The sequence below is a fragment of the Hemiscyllium ocellatum genome, chromosome 14 (genome assembly GCF_020745735.1).
Source record: "Hemiscyllium ocellatum isolate sHemOce1 chromosome 14, sHemOce1.pat.X.cur, whole genome shotgun sequence".
In the NCBI taxonomy this organism is placed as follows: Eukaryota; Metazoa; Chordata; class Chondrichthyes; order Orectolobiformes; family Hemiscylliidae; genus Hemiscyllium; species Hemiscyllium ocellatum.
Genome location: NC_083414.1, coordinates 35,707,568 through 35,727,607, shown reverse-complemented (window position 1 = coordinate 35,727,607; position 20,040 = coordinate 35,707,568). Strand labels below are relative to the sequence as shown.

Here is a 20,040-nt window from a genome sequence, read left to right as displayed (position 1 = left end):
ACTTGGCTGGCCAAGACCAGTGTACTGTGCACAGGTAAATAAAGGGTGACTTCGTGTCAGAATACTGATCTCTGTGCAGTTATTTCAGTCTTCTAGTGTGACCAAATACACTTTAACTTTCCAGCAAAAATGCTTGGCCTTTCATTTAATCTTTAACAGTATAGGAGTTGGGAGGTCATGTTGCAGCTGTACAGGACATTGGTTAGGCTACTTTTGAAATATTGTGTGCAGTTCTGATTTCCCTCCTATAGGAAGGATGTTATAAAACTTGATAGGATTCAGAAAAGATTTACAAGCATGTTGCTAGAGCTGGAGGGTTTGAGCTACAGGGAGACACTGAATAGACTGGGGCTGTTTTCCCTGGAGCATCAGAGGCTGAGAGGTGACCTTTATAAAGGGTTTATAAGATCATGAAGAGCATGGATAGGGTAAATAGCCAAGGTCTTTTCCGTGGGGTGGGGGAGTCCAGAAAGAGAGAGTGTAGGTTTAGGGTGAGAAGGGAAAGATATAAAGGGACCTACGGGGCAAATGGTGATGCAAAGGGTGATGAGTGTATGGAATGAGCTGCTGGAGGAAGTGGCAGAGGTTGGTACCATTGCAACATTTAAAAGGTGTTTGGATGGGTCGATAAATAGGAAGGGTTTAGAGGAATATGGCCAAGTGCTGGCAAATGGGACTAGGTTAATTCAGGATATCTCTCGGTATGGATAAGTTTCTGTGCTGTTCATCTCTATGGCTCTAATTACATTATCCAGGCCTGTGGTTCGGTGAATTTCAGAATAGTCACATTCTTTTCACCTTCAATTACAGACAGAACCCCAAAGTACAAAAAGCTTGTAAACTTGATATTTGTAACAGTAAATGCACTGAACCTCCGGGAAACTAATGTTTTGATCTGAAAAGATTTGAGAAAGTAAATGCTTCAAAAGTATTTTACAAGCAGTTGTGTATATGCAAAACCTAAATTGCTTTGTTTTGATGGGCTTAAACACAGTTTTATTTTCTAAATGGGAAATCATTTATTTGAAAGTGTTTCCTTGGCGATGCTGATGAGGTGGGCCTTTGCTGAAGAATTTAAGGGCCGTGAAAAAGCCAGTAAGATTAGACGAATACTAATAAAATAAAGTGAAATCAGAAATTTAGTAAAAATGCATTTTCATTCCAAAACTAACCACCTAGATAAGAAAAAAAAGTGAATTATTTAAGTTTGTTTTGTTAAAGGTACATGAAGATGCAAATGGAATTTATAGGTTGCAGGCACAGCTGCATGTAATCTGCTTTGGGATTGTGGTTATTCATCAGAAATTTATTTTCCCCTTCAAGTGATAAACACAATTCAGAATTTTAATCCAATTGTAGTCCCCAATTCATGTAGCAGAGACAAATCAAATTTCAGAATCATCAACAAGAAAAAAAATCACTGGCTCATTGGAATTAAATCTCAAATTTCCTCAAATTTGGACACCTTCAAACTGTATAAAGTATACTCCGTATCATATACTTTATACTGTAACTGAAATAATAACATAAGATGCCCAAAAGACCCAAAAGTTCTGGCAATATCTTCTCAACTGCACCTCCAGGATAACTTCCCCACATAATGAATCTCCAATCTACCAGGCACTCTTTGCATTCAGAAGCTCAAAATGGGACAGAAATCCATCTCTCATGCAATAGACTACACTTGGACATGGAAATACTATTGTTGGGTGAAAGGAAATGCTGTCTGGATCTGTTGAAAAGGGAAGGAATTGTTTATCTGGGCTGTCGCAATTTCATTTTTGAAATAGCCTAATCCTCTGCCTTTCTACAAACATTGCTCAAGAGAGAATATATTATGTCTTTTTCAAAAGCCTTCATTAAATAACTAGTAAACACTAACCGTGATGTCATAGTAGATTGAACACTGGTTTAATTTGTTTAATATTTTAATTTTACTAGTATCTTCTGTAAACAAATATCTTTTGTTCTTCCTCTTTTTAGGTCCCCTAACTCTCGCTGGTTCCATTTGTTTTGTTGGGCAGACCAAATCAGTCCATGATTCTGTTCTGTTAATGGATGGATCTGATTGTGCTTGTTTATATTTTCTTGGGAAAAAATATTCCATTTAGCAGCCCATGTAGAACTTGGCAAAATTTCACAATGAGGACAGGCAAATTTTCTTTTTCATGACAGTAGGCAGGTTTTTCATTTTTTTTTGCTGTAATTTAAACTGACAGCCCAATGAGTTGACCGCTGTTTAAGCAACTAAATACAACTTAATACATCTATAAATACGCTACTGCAATAGTTGTTTGTTATTATTTTTGAAAGACATTTTCGGTACAATTTTAAATTATTTTTTGCTTTCGAAGCAGAAATTCCCTTTCACTTGTTGCATTGCATGGTTTTCCAGCTTCTGAAATGTACAGGGTTGCAGACAGAGCATTGAGTGAAGATCTCATACCAACAGTGTAAAAACAGAATTGGCAATTGTAGGATGAAAATTCACTTTTGACGATGAGAAAAGAATCTGGATGTCGAAAGGAAAATTTGGTTTACAGTTGAACAGTTTGGCTAAAGTTGTAAACTTGCACATTTAAACTGAGATGGCAGCCGGAAGTTTGAGATTAAGATTAGCAATAACGAGAAACTGATTAACTATAGACATGACCTTAATTTTACCTTTTACTAAGGTGGGAGAAATCTGGTCTTGGCCATGTTTTAAGGTTAAACAAGCAATTTGGTAATGTAAGAATGACCTGATGATGGAGTCTGAGAGATAAAGCTGCATGGCATTGGTGACTGTGAAAGATAACTCAACGCATTCAAACCGTGTCACCATGATAGTAAAGAAAATACCAAAGTTGAAACTTTGGACACACAAAATAATCAACCTTGCACAAAGGAAGACTATTTGAGAAAATATAAAGGGAAAATGTTGGCCAATCGAATTGGAATGTTACTTGTTTGATGGAATTGGTGTTAGAAGACGCAACTTTTTTTTGTGGAGTTGAACTTCGGAGGGTTTGACAGATATTTTGATCTCATTGTTTTGGACCACAGTTTGTTTTTAACTTTGCAAGTGGAAGTGACAACATGCTTGGCACAATGCAAGTAGCATTTTCTGATTTGGATCAGGAGCAAGGGCAGTTTATTTTTTCCAGAAATGCTCCATCTACCTAGTTCACAGCTATGGATAATGTGAAGCTTTCTACTTGGTTTATGTGAATTATTGTAGCATTGACTCATTCCTTTGCAGACTATCTGCATTTAGGCAATAAAGCTGTAAGCTTTTCATGACTGTGCCTTTCTTTCACTGTATAAATAAATGCAGAACTGAAAAGAATAGGTGTACTTGTAAGATTTGAGTGCTAATGAAAGATTTGTAACAACATTTCATTATTGTAATTGAGGTTAAACCAGCAGGCATTAATGCTTTGAATGTGGACTTCAGTTCAGAAATCATTTGATGTTGTCCTGTATCTCTCAAACCATTTTCTTCGTGATAATTGGTAAAAATGATACTTCTTAGTTCTTGGCTGTCCTAATAATTCCAGGTTAAGTGCAAGTCGAGCACAAATACCCAAGGCTGCTATATACATAGGAAATGAAGTGCAGGAGCATTCCGGTGAAAAATGATTTATGTGCCAAAATAATGTGGTACATTACGAGAGTTTGATTAAGACTCATTCATTATTTTGTCACTAGATGAGGAATAAGTCACACACTTTTGTCTGTTTAACATCATATTGATTCATTTAATTAACTGAATACCTAAGAAACTTTTAAAAAGATTGCATTCAAGATCATGTCCCCAGTGAAGGTTGTTTACCTATCTTCGAGGCAACAAACTGAAGATGAGAATGAAGTTGTGTTCAAGCAATGGCATAACTGTGTGTTTTACTCAGTTTTGTGTAATACTCCATTTGTTTGAGCCCAAAACTAACCATGAAAGTAAGATCCAGCAGGATTTCAGTTTTGGATGAAGTATTAAACTATGGCAGAAAATGACCAGTTGAGGGATGAAGGAAGTGGCAAAGGAGGAGAGAAGAAGGGAAGAATAAAAGGAAGCGGAAAAAGTAAAAATGTAGACCTTCTTGGCAGAAGCAGCTGCATCTGCACAGAGAGAAATTATTAACATTTCAGGTGGTTTATCTTTTCTCATTACTAGTTATGTTACAGATGTAACCAGTATTAGTCATGCCCAGAGCCGGGGAAACTAAGATGGGAAGGAGAAAACAAACGTGTGGCTATGCAATCGGATAGAGGGGCAGTCGTCATTAAATTACAGAAAAGGTGAAGTAAAAGATGAAAGGGGCTTGTTTTATTTTTACTTGCCCAAGAATAAAAGATGGTTCAAGAGATACTGTAAATTGCAACACCAAATCATTACTGGCACCTAATGTTTGTGGAAAAATGGGAGCAGTGGTTATGATTTGAAATTGTTGATTTCAATATTGAGTCTAGAAGACAGCAAAATTTATAGTTGAAACTTGATTTGCTATTCTACAAGCTTCCATTGGAATAGTGCACAAGGGCAAAGACACAGGTTTGAGTGAATATAGGACAGAGAATTAAAACAGCAAGTGACTGAAAGATCAGGTCATGCTCTCAGACAGCATCCTTAGCAAAATAAAATCCTCAACTTGTGTTTGGTTTGTTTCAGTTTTGAGGAAACTGCACCATGAGTCCTAAATATAGTAGGAGTGATTGAACGAAGTGCATGTAAATGTTTCATCTGGAAGGAGTGTGAGGGAACCTGGGTGATGGCAAGTGAGAAGGTAAACGGATAGGTGATGAATCCTCTGCACTTGCATGGGGAAGTGCAATGGGAAAGGAGAGGAGTGTTCAGGGTCATAGATGAATGGATTGGGGTCTTTCAGTGAGAATAAACCCTTTGGAATTATGAAAGGAGAGAGAATGATGTATTTTGTGGCAAGGTCAATTAGAAGTGACAGGAATAACAAAGGATGATCTTTTGAATGTGGAGACTGATAAGTTTGAAGCTGAAGCAGTCTTGTCTGTGAGCTTTCAGAGACCATTCACAAGTTACTCCTTTGCTGTACAAAGAAATACAGTTGATCCACACAATGACAAGGGCAGACAATGCACAACAATATGTGTAGTTAAATAGTTGTTTAGTAGTGTACAAAACATAAATATTGTTGAAAAAAATTTTCTTGGAGCTTTTCATCTTGCACTTGTTGGGACAATTTTTAAGAGTTATGAATGAAAAGAGAAACAACATTTATGTTTTATTAGGTTGATGAGTTGCTGTGCAGAATGCACCAGTTAAATGATTACCAACAGTTAACTGGGAGCTCTGTTTAAATATCAAAACAGCCAGGTTAACTTTGATCATGACATTGCTTGAGAAATGACCAGACCAGAGAGTGGCTGTCACCTATTTTACTGAGTTGGAAGAGCAGAATGCACGAACATATTCTTCGTGTCTGCAAAGAACAGGGTCCTACATAAAAACATATATAGCTTCTAATACATGTAAATATGCCACACTGCAAACTGGCTTGACAATTTGGTTGCTAACAGAATTTAGCTCATTCAGGATTATTTAGTCAATTCTGTCAAATGGTCAAATCACATTAATGTTTGGACACCGTTTCAAGTTTTGCAAGTATGGATTGGTTGGATATGGTCTTTACATTGGCTGTTATGAATAGCCAAAGGAAAGGTTATTTGATGGGACCTGCCAGATTTTGGTTATGTGACCTTTGTTCCTAGTATTTACACAAGCACAAATTTATTAACCACACTATTTATTAGTGATGGGCAGAACTTCTTCTTGACTTGAAAGCAGCATCCATTTTGTGTTGGTGTTGCTATTGCATAGTATCACTGTGAAACAACTAGTTTCACCTGTTGTTCAGACCTTTTGAGATGCCTTACAATTCCCAAGTAATCTGGGTAGCATAAAGTGACCAAATAAATTTATTTCATCACCATTGAGGGAATCCCTGTTGTAGTTCTGAGAAGTAGGGCAGAAATGCAGGGAATGGTATAGGACATGGTTGAGGTTCCTGTTTATTACAGAGAGAGATCCTATTCAGGATAACCCAATTTTATGTGCTCCCAGTAATCATATTACCTTTGAACTCACTCTTATACCTTTCAAGTGAAAGTCTGAAGAAGGGTCACCAGACCCAAAATGTTTCAAAATGCTGCCAGACATGCAGAGTATTTCCAGCAATTTCTGTTTTTGTTTGATTTCCAGCATCTTCAGTTTTTTTTCACGTTTCAGTGTCTGTTCTGTTTAAACTGATCATCTTGTGCTCCTTGCTTCATCACAATAAATTAGTGCATTTTGTACCTTCTACAGTCTTTTACCCTCTTTCATGTAACAGTAATCGGATCCCAAAGATGGAGTTTGCATCCATCATATATTTAGAGTTCCTTCATAGCTAAACTCCGTGCTTTGAACAACTAGAGAAAGTTTGGTTACGGTTGCTGGCCTTTTTTGTTCGTTCATTCATTCACTGTCTCTGGGTATCCTGGGGAGGCCAGTATTTCTTGCCCATTCCTAATTGACCTTGAGAGAGTGGTGGTGCATTGTAGCCTTGAATATAATGTGTAGTGCATGGCATTTCAAAAGACAGTTGAGAGTCAACCACAATTCTGTGTAGGTATGACTTTATGCATGTGTCAAATTGAACAAACATGGCAGACTTCTTTCACTAAATTTTATTTTAAATTGCTTTTTTAAAAATTATTTGAATTTTTAATTTTTTAGCTATTATGTTAGAATTTACCTGAGCACCTCATTAGTCTAGACGTCCATTTTAATATGTCAAATAAGAGCCATTTTACTGTTGTCTGCTGAGATTTGTCATCGGTTCAAGACAAATTGGTGTCTAATTCTATAATCTGCTTGGTTAGTGTTGCTTGAGCACATTATATTCACATTCACAGAAAAGGTGTTTAAAAATAATTGCAGAAAAATAGATTTTTACTGCGCGAGTTGAAAGAAAACAATAAAATTCTGAAAACTGAAAAGATACAAGCCCAAATTATGTTTTCATTAAAATGGTTTCGTAATTCTTTTGCCTGAACATGTTTGTGATTCACAACTTAAGAATTTGGTTTTTTGTCTGCAAATAAATAAACAATACATTAACTTCAACTTGTGGCAATTTGAGTTTAAAATGTTGAAACAATAAATTTATATGATTTTTGCATTAACTTAAAATGTAATTTATTATACTAATATCAAATTGAACTTTATGCTACTTGAACTAACATTGATCAACATTCCGAACAACTATAAATGAACCCATATAGTTTAATGTGGAGAAGAACTCTTTCTTTTGAAGACTTTCAAAAAGGCAAAAATGGTGAGTGCAGTGGTGTACTTAAAAACTATTTTTATTACTGGTTGTTCATACTCAACAGTCCCAGTCAAATTAATGAAGCATCATCAAATTTGAACACAAATAACTTGTAAATTGATTGAAATATAATTATACAATAACTTTTGATATCTACGTTTACAAGTGAAGCAGGCACTGAGGAATGCATGTGTCCCAACATATTGCATTTAACTGGGTTCAAATCCTGCCATTGGTGAAATTTGAATTCAAAATTTTAAAAATCTGGAAGTTAGAGTTTAATAATGACTGCAAATACATTATGGATTGTCTGTAAAACCCATTTGGTCCACTAATGTCACTTTAGTGAGGGAAACTGCCATCCTTACCTAGTCTGGCCCACAGCAGTGTGGTTTACTCTTAACTGCCCTCTGGGCTATTAGGAATGGGCAATAAATGGTGGCCTAGCCAGTGACACCCTCCTCTATGAACAAATAAAACAAGACAGCACATAAAACTGCTACCTCACGGCACCAGGTGTTCAATTCCACCCTTTGGGGATTGTGTGGAGTTTGTACATTTGCCCCATGTCTGCGTGGGTTTACTCTGGTGCTCCAGCATTCTTCTTCAGTCCAAAGGTGTGCAATTTAGTTGAATTGACCGGGTTAAATTGCCTATAATGTTCAGGGATGTGCAGGCTAGGTGGATTAGCCATGGGAAATGCAGGGTTACTAGGTTGGGGGTAGGGGGGTTGGTCTGGATGGGATGACCTTCAGATAGTCAGTGTGGACTCGATGGGCCGAATTACCTGCTTCCAAACTATAGGGATTCTATAATTCTATGCAAACTTAACATTATTTGGCATTGGGGAGTCAGGAGGTGAGTTATTTTCTGCACAAAGTATTCCAAGTTTCTGACCTACTCTTGTAGCCTCTGTGTTTATATGGCCAGTACAGTTTAGTTCAGTTTCTAGTCAATGCTAACTCTCCAGACTCTTGGTAGTGGGTTGAATGTCAAAGGGCAATGATTAGGTTGGCTCTTATTGGGGATGATCATTGCCTGGCATTTGTGTGGTGTGAATATTACTTGCCACTTTTCAGCCCAAATCTGGATATTTCCAAGGCCTTGGTGCATTTGGACGTGGAATGTTTCAGCATCTGAAGAGTTGCAAATGGTGCTGAACATTGCCACTTCTGACCTCCTGATGGAGAAGAAGTTCTTTTGAAGCATCTGAAGATGCTTGAGCTTCAGATATTGTACAGGGCACTAGAGAACTTTCCAAACAGTCAGGCTAATGCTAGTGCTTTAACTGTAACAGCTTGGCTGGAGGTGTGACAAGTTCTGGAGCATAAATCTCAAATACTATTGCTGGAACATTGTTGGGCCATAGCCTTTAGATTATCGAACACCTCAAACTGTTCTTTGATAATGCGTGCGGTGATTTGAAGACTGGCATGTGATGCTGGTGACCTCCTGGATTGATCTTGGCAATTCTAACTGATTATTGAGAATGTTACAACCTTATCTTTTGCACTGATATGCTGGGTTCCCCATCATTAAGGATGGAGATATTTGTGCTGCTTTTTCTTCCAGTGAGTTGTTTAATTGCCACCATTGACAACTGGATGTGCAGGACTGCAGAGCTTCTATCTGATCTATCGGTAGTGGGATCATTCAGCTGTATCTATCAGTTGCTGCTTGTGCTGTTTGGAATACAAGTCGCACTGTTTGGTGGCTTCACCAGGTTGACCCTCATTTTGGATATGCCTAGTGTTGGTCTGGTATGCCTTCATCCGTGCTCAAGGTTGATCTCCTGGCTTGATGATAATGATAGTGTGGGTAATATGCTGGGCCATGAGTTTGCAAATTGTGCTGGAGTACAGTTCTGCTGATTTTGTTGACCCATACCATCTCTTGGATTCTCAGTCTTGAGTTCCTAGATCTGTTCCATTTAGCATGGTGACAGTGCCACATGACACACTGTTAAGTATTATCAATGTGAAGGTTGGACTTGGTCTCCACAGGACTGTGAAGTGGTCAGTCTTATTAATATTGTCATAGACAGATGTCTCTCCAGTAGGTGGATTTTTGAGGATAAAGTCCAGCATATCTTTTCCTCCTGATAGTTCTCTAACTGCTTGTCATAAGCTCAGTCTAGTAGCAATGCCCTCTGTACCCAACTAGCTCAATTAGCAATGCTGCTGTCAAGCAACTCTTGATTATATTTGAAATAATAGAACCTGCTCATCAGCCATGACGAAGAAACAAATTGGAGATGATTTTCTTTCATAAAATTGTTATGCTTAATCAAAAGTAGAAGTTTGTTCTGAGTATGCCAGTGTTGATAAGAAAATATTCGATTCATTTAATCAACTCCAATACCTCGTATGAAAACATGGGTGTGTATACCTAGCAGAACACCGGAATATTGTCATTTCTTGGATAGAATTTAGGAACAGTGGAGGAGTAACTGGTTAACTTGTAAAGTGTCAGTACAAATATGACTATAAAAAGGATTTTAAAAATTCATGTAGAAATTGTAAACAAGCCAACATATCAGAATTTTGTTTTCATTTGTTTAATAGGTTGCCTCGGAGACACACAATTTTGTTTCAGAATTCGGCAGTCATCCAATAGAAGGAATTCATTTGATTGCCTGTTGGACCAATATGACAGAGATGCTCCTGTTTATTTGAAGGTTAGAAATGTTTCTAATCACCATACTGCACCATTGTAAAACTTTAGTTTACTCATTATTTTAAAAATAAGTAACAGTCATAACTAGTATAACATTATCAATAATAGATAAACATGCATGCTTTCTTGCAAATTTGACTGAAGTTAAAACTCAGCAAAACCTGAGCCAAAGTAATAGAATAGTCCTAATGACACTTGACCTACTGGTGTGCCCGATAGTATATTGCTTACATAGAATATAGAAAAATACAGCGCAGTACAGGCCCTTCGGCCCCCGATGTTGCGCCGATCCAAGCCCACCTAACCTACATTAGCCCACTATCCTCCATATGCCTATCCAATGCCAGTTTAAATGCCCATAAAGAGGGAGAGTCCACCACTGTTGTTGGTAGGGCATTCCATGAACTCATGACTCGCTGAGTAAAGAATCTACCCCTAACATCAATCCTATACCTACCACCCCTTAATTTAAAGCTATGCCCCCTCATAACATCTGACTCCATACGTGGAAAAAGGTTCTCGTGGTCAACCCTATCTAAACCCCTAATCATCTTGTACACCTCTATCAAGTCACCCCTAAATCTTTTCTCCAATGAAAGCAGCCCCAAGTGCCTCAGCCTTTCCTCATATGATCTTCCTACCATACCAGGCAACATCCTGGTAAACCTCCTTTTGCATCCGTTCCAGTGCCTCCACATCCTTCCTATAGTATGGCGACCAAAACTGCACACCATACTCCAGACGCGGCCGCACCAGAGTCTTATACAATTGCAACATGACCTCAGGACTCCGGAACTCAATTCCTCTACCAATAAAAGCCAGTACGCCATATGCCTTCATCACAGCACTATTTACCTGGGTGGCAACTTTCAGAGATCTGTTTACATGGATACCAAGATCCCTCTGCTCATCCACACTACCAAGTATCCGACCATTAGCCCAGTACTCCATCATCTTGTTACTCTTATCAAAGTGAATCACTTCACACTTAGCTACATTGAACTCCATTTGCCACCTTTCTGCCCAACTCTGCAGCTTATCTATATCCCGCTGTAACCTGCCACATCCTTCCTCACTGTCAACAACTCCACCGACTTTTGTATCATCCGCAAACTTGCTCACCCAATCTTCTAGCCCCTCCTCCAGATCATTTATAAAAATGACAAACAGCAATGGTCCCAAAACAGATCCTTGCGGAACACCGCTAGTAACTGCACTCCAACATGAACCTTTACCATCAACTACTACCCTCTGTCTTCTTCCAGCCAGCCAATTCCTAATCCAAACCTCCAACTCACCCTCAATGCCATACCTCCGTATTTTTTGCAGTAGCCTACCATGGGGAACCTTATCAAACGCCTTACTAAAATCCATGTACACCACATCTACTGCTTTACCCTCGTCCGCCTCCTTAGTCACCTTCTCAAAGAATTCAATAAGGTTTGTGAGGCACGACCTGTCCTTCACAAAACCATGCTGACTATCCTTGATCACATTATTCCTATCCAGATGTTCATAAATCTTATCCGTTACAATTCTCTCTAAGACTTTGCCCACAACAGAGGTAGGACTCACCGGCCTACAGTTACTAGGGCTATCCCTACTCCCCTTCATGAACAGGGGAACCACATTTGCAATCCTCCAGTCTTCTGGCACTATTCCTGTAGACAACGAGGACATAAAAATCAAGGCCAATAGCTCTGCAATCTCCTCCCTTGCTTCCCAGAGAATCCTAGGATAAATGCTATCAGGCCCAGGGGACTTATCTATTTTCACCCTTTCCAGAATTTCCAACACCTCTTCACTACATACCTCAAAGCCATCCGTTCTAATTAATTGTGACTCAATATTCACATCGGCAACAATGTCCTGTTCCTGAGTGAATACTGACGAAAAGTATTCATTCAGTGTCTCCCCAATTTCTTCAGCCTCCACACGCAACTTCCCACTACTGTCCTTGACTGGACCTATTCCTATACTAGTCATTCTTTTATTCCTGACATACCTATAGAAAGCCTTTGGGTTTTCCCTAATCCTACCAACCAAGGACTTTTCATGTCCCCTCCTTGCTGCTCTGGGCTCTCTCTTTAAATCCTTCCTGGCTACCTTATAACTCTCAATCGCCCCAATTGAACTTTCACGCCTCATCTTTACATAGGCCGCCTTCTTCCCTTTAACAAGGGATTCCAATTCCTTATTAAACCACAGCTCCCTCACACAACCCTGACAGGTACATACTTATCAAGGACACTCAATAGTTGCTCCTTGATCAAGCTCCACAGATCAATTGTACCCTTTTCCAAGCAACGCGTCCTAAATCCTGCCTAACCAGATCATAATTTCCTTGCCCCCAGCTATAACTGTTGCCCTGTAGTGCACACTTATCCCTCTCCATCACTCGAGTAAAAGTCACTGAATTGTGGTCACTGTCTCCAAAATGCTCACCTACCTCCAATTCTAACACCTGGCCTGGTTCGTTACCCAGAACCAAATCCAGTATGGCCTCACCTCTTGTTGGCCTGTCTGCATATTGTGTCAGGAAACCCTCCTGCACACGTTGGACAAACACCGACCCATCTAACGTACTCGAACTATAGCTTTCCCAGTCAATATCTGGAAAGTTAAAGTCCCCCATAACAACCACCCTATTAGTTTCACTCTTCTCCTGAATCATCCTCGCAATCCTTTCTTCTACATCTCTAGGACTATTAGGAGGCCTGTAGAAAACTCCTAACAGGGTGACCTCACCTTTCCTATTTCTAAGCTCAGCCCAAACTACCTCAGATGGCGAGTCTTCATCCTTCGTCCTTTCCACTGCTGTAATACTGTCTTTGACAAGCAATGCCACACCTCTCCCTCTTTTACCCCCACATCTGACCCTACTAAAACATTTAAACCCTGGAACCTGCAACAGCCAATCCTGTCCCTGTCCTACCCATGTCTCTGTAATAGCCACAACATTGAAATCCCAGGTACCAACCCACATTGTGCTTATTGACTTGCACAAGTCCATTTCAAGGAATTCCTAAGTTTTCTTTTGGAAAGGCAGAAAATATAAATTGGATGTTTCCCAAAATGGAGGAGTGAATTGGAAAGTACCAAACTTTATAGGTTCTGTTCTTCCTCTGGAGTCAAAACTGCTAACAGTCTGTATTTCTATTTTTGTAATCAGTAGACAAGACTTCTCCAATGCCCAGTTTAGCAGCTTTCTGAACTATATTTCTCAAAACAGAACACAAAGGATTAGATGTAGGTTCTACACTAATTGATATGGCTTTATTGCTCTTTATGCTTTCCACAGAACCCAATGATTTTAACTTTGCTATGCTCATACACAAATCCTTTGATAGCCTTGCATTCAGACAAATGTCTTTCCTTCTCTGATTGTAGCATTCTTTGTAATGCCCCTCTCCTTACATTCCATCATTAGTAGGAAAGACACAGGTATCCTTTCTGGGGCTTCTTCATTAAACCTTCCTGCTGTACTATTGCACTTCCCAACTGGTAAACCATCCTTTTCAACGTGATTTGGATTATCTTTGTTAATTCTTCACATCCATTTTTCTTCTCAAAGTCTTTGCATAGCTTTCATGTAAGAACTTCTCAAAGCCAGAGTCAGAACCCGAAGTGATATCTTAAGCTGAAAAGTTTTGATGCACAAGCTCTAACAGCAATGGCTGTGGGGTCACAGTGGGAAGAAGTCTGGAAAGTACCAAGTTATACATTCTGTATAAACTATGTTTCCATATAATGTGACTTCACTGATTTGAATCTCATGAGCTTTGCTTTACAGATGATGTCACTTAGAATCAGATTTCTTTCTGTGTTTAAACCAATTGTTCTTAATAGGCTTCCATAAGATATATAACACAGAAGCAAGTCATTCTACTGAAACCGTTCATGTCAATGTTTATGTTCTGTTTGAACGTCCTCACATTTTTCCTCATCTAAATCTAAATCCAACAGTGGAACTCTGTAATCACATCTCTTTTAAATGGTTGTGTAGCTTCCCAAAGTTCCATATATTCACCAGTTTTTGAGTAAAGAGGTTTATTTTGAATTTCGTGTTGGATTTCTCGGTGACTATCTTATATTGATGGCCTCCAGTTATGTTCTTCTCCACAAAATAATGTATTGTGGAGAATCTTGCCATTTTTTTTAGTTGGGAAGCGTTGTGTCGAGATTTTGAGTTTCCCGCCAGTCAGCCTAAGCTTTCTTGCTCTATCTTGCCAAATTTGCTTGATTCATTACCTACCCCATTCCTATGGCATTTCTCTCATCCGATTTCTGCTCCAGCTTACCATGTGCTGTTTCCAGAATAACTTGACGTGCAACAGAAATACCCAAATTTATGCCCAAATTTATGCAACAGAAATACCCATCCTTTATGCCCACAGCATTTTTTAAAAGGCCATTGTGCATTGTCAGTCTGGAGCAGTCCTGCATGGTTGACATTTGCCCTCGATATGGCAGACAGTGGGGAATCAGCACTTCACTTTGCAGACAAGGTTGTCCAGCCCTGCTGAATGTATTGGTGCACAAACGGAACTTCTCTCCCCTTCCCCCACCCCTTCTCTTCTCTGCCAGTCTAAGTGCCACTATCTTTTTTCTGATATCTCTCACTCACACTATCTCCTCTACTGAACCCATTTCTCACCAAAGCTCATGCTCCACTAATCCCAACATTGCATGCAGCATCTCCCTCACTCGTCCTAACCGACCCTCACAACCCCATCATCAGTAACCCTGAATGCCGTGTGCAGTATTGACTCAGTCGCTTGGGAGACCCCACCCCGCACCAAAAATAATCATTGTGCCATTGATTTTTCATATCCCGAAATACCTGCCCTCTCTTATTCCATGAGGAAACCAGCCCTAAATAAGGAGGCGAGGAGGATGGTGTGCTGCTCATCATTCAGCTCCTCGCCCCTTATGAGGCTCCTGACTCTGACCTACCTGAACAAGGCTTACACTGTTACTGGAGTGACTGACCTGGGCAAAGACTGCCTCCTTGACTTGATTGAGACCTGCTGACAACTATCACAAGTTTCCTGATGTACTGCAGGATTTGCCTCTACACTAAGTGCAACAACCAGATAACAATAATATGAAACAGGTATTTCAGGCTAGAGGACAAAGTGCAAAATGATAAGACAAGACAAGGCAATGCAAGTACGGAATTCTGAGAGCATTATTCTGTAGGCTTAGAATGCATGAGTGCTTATGATAGTGAGCCCAGAAATGTAGCCTGGTCCAGTCCGTGAGCTGGTTGCACTATCCTTGCAGCAGCAATACAGTAATCTCTGCTGCTGCAATCTGAAGTTCAGAAGAATCCTATAAGTGGATCAGAGATGTGTCATAAGTGTTCTTGGAGACTAGTAAATGTCTAATGCTAATGTCTGTGGATAGGTCATTCCAATGTGCCCATAGAACATGTCGTCTTAAGCTGTTGATGTCCGGTTCCCAACAGAGAGGGCAACAGAACTGAACCCACCAGGTGATCATTGTGGTTTCCTTGTCTAGCTTTCTCAACATCTAGTTTGTTTAGTGATATTGTTAAGAAGGGAGGTTGAATTTTAATGAGGTGAGTTATGCTATAAACAGATCTTTTAATGAGCATTCATCCACATCACTTGGTATCTTGCATCTCACCATGCTGCTTGTGAAAATCTTAAGATTGTGCAAGTTGTTCCTGACTTTGAGGTGGCCCACAATACGCTTGTTGCCCAATTTTGTCCCACATCCTGCCTTGGCCCATGTCACTCAGGCCCCCTTAAGATTTTGTCAGATCTCTTTGCATCCACTCTGATCAAATCTAATAATGTTACAAACCTCTATTAGATCATCTCTTAGCCTTGCCTTGAAAGAAAAGAGACTCGGCCTGTGAATGCTTTCATGGTATATATGCCCTTGACATATTTGTAAATCTCGTGCATCTTTTCCATGCCTCTATATCCTTTTTACAATATAACCCAGATTTAATGCATGTTTAAAATAAGTTTTACTATTTTTCAATTTTTGTGCTTTGCAGATAAAGTCTAGTGCTTGGTTTGCTTGTTTCTATGAGAAAGTGAGGACTGCAGATGCTGGAGATCAGAGCTGAAAATGTGTTGCTGGAAAAGCGCAGCAAGTCAGGCAGCATCCAAGGAGCAGGAGAGTCGACCTTCGGGCATGAGCCCTTCTTCAGGAAAGAAGGGCTCATGCCCGAAACGTCAATTCTCCTGCTCCTTGGATGCTGCCTGACCTGCTGCGCTTTTCCTGCAACACATTTTCAGCTCTTGCTTGTTTCTATGCCCTGCTAACCTATAGTATAATATTTAGTGATTGGTGTATTTGTACTTCAAGGACCCTTAATTCCTGTATGCCACCGAGACCTACATCTGGCTGGTTGTCTTGCAAAAATCCAGCAACACATTTTTCAGCTCTTGCAAAAATCTATTGCCTTGCAGTTATCCAGATTCACTTGTCAATTAGTTGCCAATTCTGCAAGTTTATTCATGTCCTTCTGCAATTTATTGGAGTACACCTCTGTTTTGATTTCCTCCCCACCCACCCAATCCAAATCAAATCACTTGTGAAAAATATCACTTAAAAATAAGAGAAACCTGAAAAGAACACTGAAATATTGAACCTGTAGTTGCACCACATTTGCTAAATATGTTGAATATGATCTATGCCATTATATTTGGAATAGTAAACTGAAGAGAATGTTAAATAAATTCATATGTAATCTGTAAGGTGCTTTGGCCTGTACTACATAGTGATCAAATAGACGAGACATGAAACTCCTGAAGGTGATTGGGATTGTCACTGTAAAGGATATTACTGCCATTTTTACATATGTTGATTATTTTTTTCAAAAGTTATTTTTCTTTCCACGGTGTATGGAGGGGGTGGGGGGAGGGGGAGTGCATAATTTCCACTGTCGAGTAGTCATTTCCTGGTTTATCTACTCTTGGGAAGTCACTGATTAGTAAAGCTGTACGCTCATACCTAGTGAATTCTTAGGAGTGTTTCAGGTTTATCTTTTTCAGAGATATACACAGATACAAGTGCACAAAGCAATCAAAAGACAGATGGTAGGTTGGCCTTTATTCCAAGTCTGAGGAATTTAAACTTAGGAATAATACTGTCAATTATTTAGTGTGTTGGTAAGATCATACTTGAAGACTTGCATGTGGCTTTGGTCTCCTTGGCTAAGGAAAGACTTACTTGCCATATGAGGAGTGTATCGAAGGTTCACCAGACTATTTCCTGGGATGGAGGAAATGTCCTATGAGAAAAGAATAAATAGTCTGGGTCTGTGTTCGCTGGAGCTTTGTATAATAAGTTGTAGGGTTTGACCATTGGTGCAGTAAGCAGGTTTCTTTTGGCTATAGAGTATCAAACCAGGAAGCATGATCTAAATTAGTGGTAGGAGAAAGTGAGGACTGCAGATGCTGGAGATCAGAGCTGAAAATGTGTTGCTGGAAAAGCGCCGCAGGTCAGGCAGCATCCAAGGAGAAGGAGAGTCGACGTTTCGGGCATGAGCCCTTCTTCAGGAATTCCTGAAACGTCGATTCTCCTTCTCCTTGGATGCTGCCTGACCTGCTGCGCTTTTTCAGCAACACGTTTTCAGCTCTAAATTAGTGGTAGGCTATTTAGGACAAAGAGGAGGAATTTCTTCACTCAGTGTGACAAATCTTTGAAATTCCCTCCCTAATGGGCTGTGCAGACCCAGTTGTTGAGTATGTTCAAGACCGAGATTAATAGTTTCTGCACATAAACAAGAGTGTTGAAGTAGAAAATCATCCATAACGTTATGAATGGTTGAATGGATTTGAAATTTGAGTAGCCTACTTCTCCTAGTTCTTGCATTCTTGTATGAGTTTAATCACAAATGCAATTTTCTACAAATTATTTGATTGGCGTAAGTCAAAGGTTGAGAGATCCATCTGGCAGCACTGCTGTGTTTCTCTGTGGATTGCACTATTTTTCTTGATATTTACTGTTAAAGGAAATTGCTTCTCTCTCAGGAAGGGGAGCAAAGAAGGTTGCCCTGGGTCTGCATCAGAAAAATTCTACTTGTTTGACCCTGCAGATCGATGATCTGAGTGGCATGTTAATGAAGGAGGGGGAAAGGAAGACGAGAAATAAATTGATTTATGTCTAAGAATAAAAATTAACATTTTTCAAAAGTTTATTTATCTTGTTAAATCAGATTTTCTTTCTTTTTGTTTTAACAGAAAGATTCTGCCCATTACTATGGTTATGTTTATTTCAGACAAGTTCGTGACAAAACCTTAAAAAGAGGCTACTTTCAAAAGGTAAATTGTTTCCTTCAATTTGTGCTGCTTGTTAAGTTCATAAAAGATTAACTGAATTGTATGTAAATGTAAACTGAAAATGCTGGAAAATCTCAACATGTCCAGCTACACCTAATGTTTCAAGTCAATGAATTTCTCCAGACCTGGACAATGTTGAATTTAGCAGATTTTAAAGAAGTGTATCAAAAGGAGAAGGGAGATGGTAGTACATAGAACATAGAAAAATACAGCGCAGTACAGGCCCTTCGGCCCTTGATGTTGCGCCGACCGAAGCCTACCTAACCTACACTAGCCCAATAACCTCCATATGCTTATCCAATGCCCGCTTAAATGACCATAAAGAGGGAGAGTCCACCATTGCTACTGGCAGGGCATTCCATGAACTCACAACCCGCTGAGTAAAGAATCTACCCCTAACGTCTGTCCTATACCTACCACCCCTTAATTTAAAGCTGTGTTCCCTAGTAACAGCTGACTCCATTAGCGGAAAAAGGTTCTCACTGTCAACCCTATCTAAACCCCTAATCATCTTGTACACCTCTATCAAATCTCCCCTAAACCTTCTTTTCTCCAATGAGAACAGCCCCAAGTGCCTCAGCCTTTCCTCATACGATCTTCCTACCACGCCAGGCAACATCCTGGTAAACCTCCTCTGCACTCGTTCCAATGCCTCCACATCCTTCCTATAGTACTGGGACAAGCACACAATACTCCAGATGAGGCCGCACCAGAGTCTTATACAACTGCAACATGACCTCAGGACTCCGGAACTCGATTCCTCTACCAATAAAGCCCAGTATACCATATGCCTTCTTCACAGCACTATTTATCTGGGTGGCAACTTTCAGAGATCTGTGTACATGGACACCAAGATCCCTCTGCTCATCCACACTACCAAGTAGCCTACCATTAGTCCAGTAATCCACCTTCTTGTTACTCCTACCAAAGTGAATGACTTCACACTTAGCTACATTGAACTCCATTTGCCACCTTTCTGCCCAACTCTGCAACTTAACTATATCCCGCTGTAACCTGCCACATCCTTCTTCACTGTCCACAACTCCACCGACTTTCGTGTCATCGGCAAACTTGCTCACCCAGCTTTCAAGCCCCTCCTCTAGGTCATTTATAAAAATGACAAACAGCAATGGTCCCAAAACAGATCCTTGTGGAACACCGCTAGTAACTGCACTCCAAGATGAACCTATACCATCAACTACTACCCTCTGTCTCCTTCCAGCCAGCCAATTCCTAATCCAAACCTCTAATGCACCCTCAATGCCATACCTCTGTAGTTTTTGCATTAGCCTACCATGGGGTACCTTATCGAACGCCTTGCTAAAATCCATATACACTACATCTACTGCTTTACCCTCGTCCACTTCCTTGGTCACCTTCTCAAAGAACTCAATAAGGTTTGTGAGGCACGACCTGCCCTTCACAAAACCGTAGTAGTGTGAGAACACCAGGCAGAAGAGATTAAATGTCAAGGTGTGTTGGTGCAGACAAAGGTGATGTACTGGGACAAGTTTTTAAAAAAAAAACAAAAGATCTGCAAAAGAAGCAAAACAAACCATCATTAACAGTTTGGAAAAAAAATGAGGTCAGAAGTTAAGACGTGAAATTGTTGAATTCTCTCAATGGTTCCTGAAAGCTATAAGGTGTCTCCTCCAAAGATTAAGTGCTATTCATTAAACCTCAATTGTACTTCACTAGAGTTGTATTAGAAGCTG

At 39.8% G+C, this 20,040-nt stretch overlaps 1 protein-coding gene across 1 annotated transcript in view; it reads left to right on the top strand.

Annotated features, from left to right (window-relative positions):
* Positions 1–20,040, top strand: part of dennd6aa (DENN/MADD domain containing 6Aa) — a 118,300-nt gene that overhangs the window by 33,731 nt on the left and 64,529 nt on the right. Inside the window, exons 4-5 of the mRNA XM_060835631.1 lie at positions 9,890–10,002; positions 18,227–18,307. Of these exons, the coding sequence (XP_060691614.1) occupies positions 9,890–10,002; positions 18,227–18,307 (194 nt within the window). The remainder of the gene's footprint in view (positions 1–9,889; positions 10,003–18,226; positions 18,308–20,040) is intronic.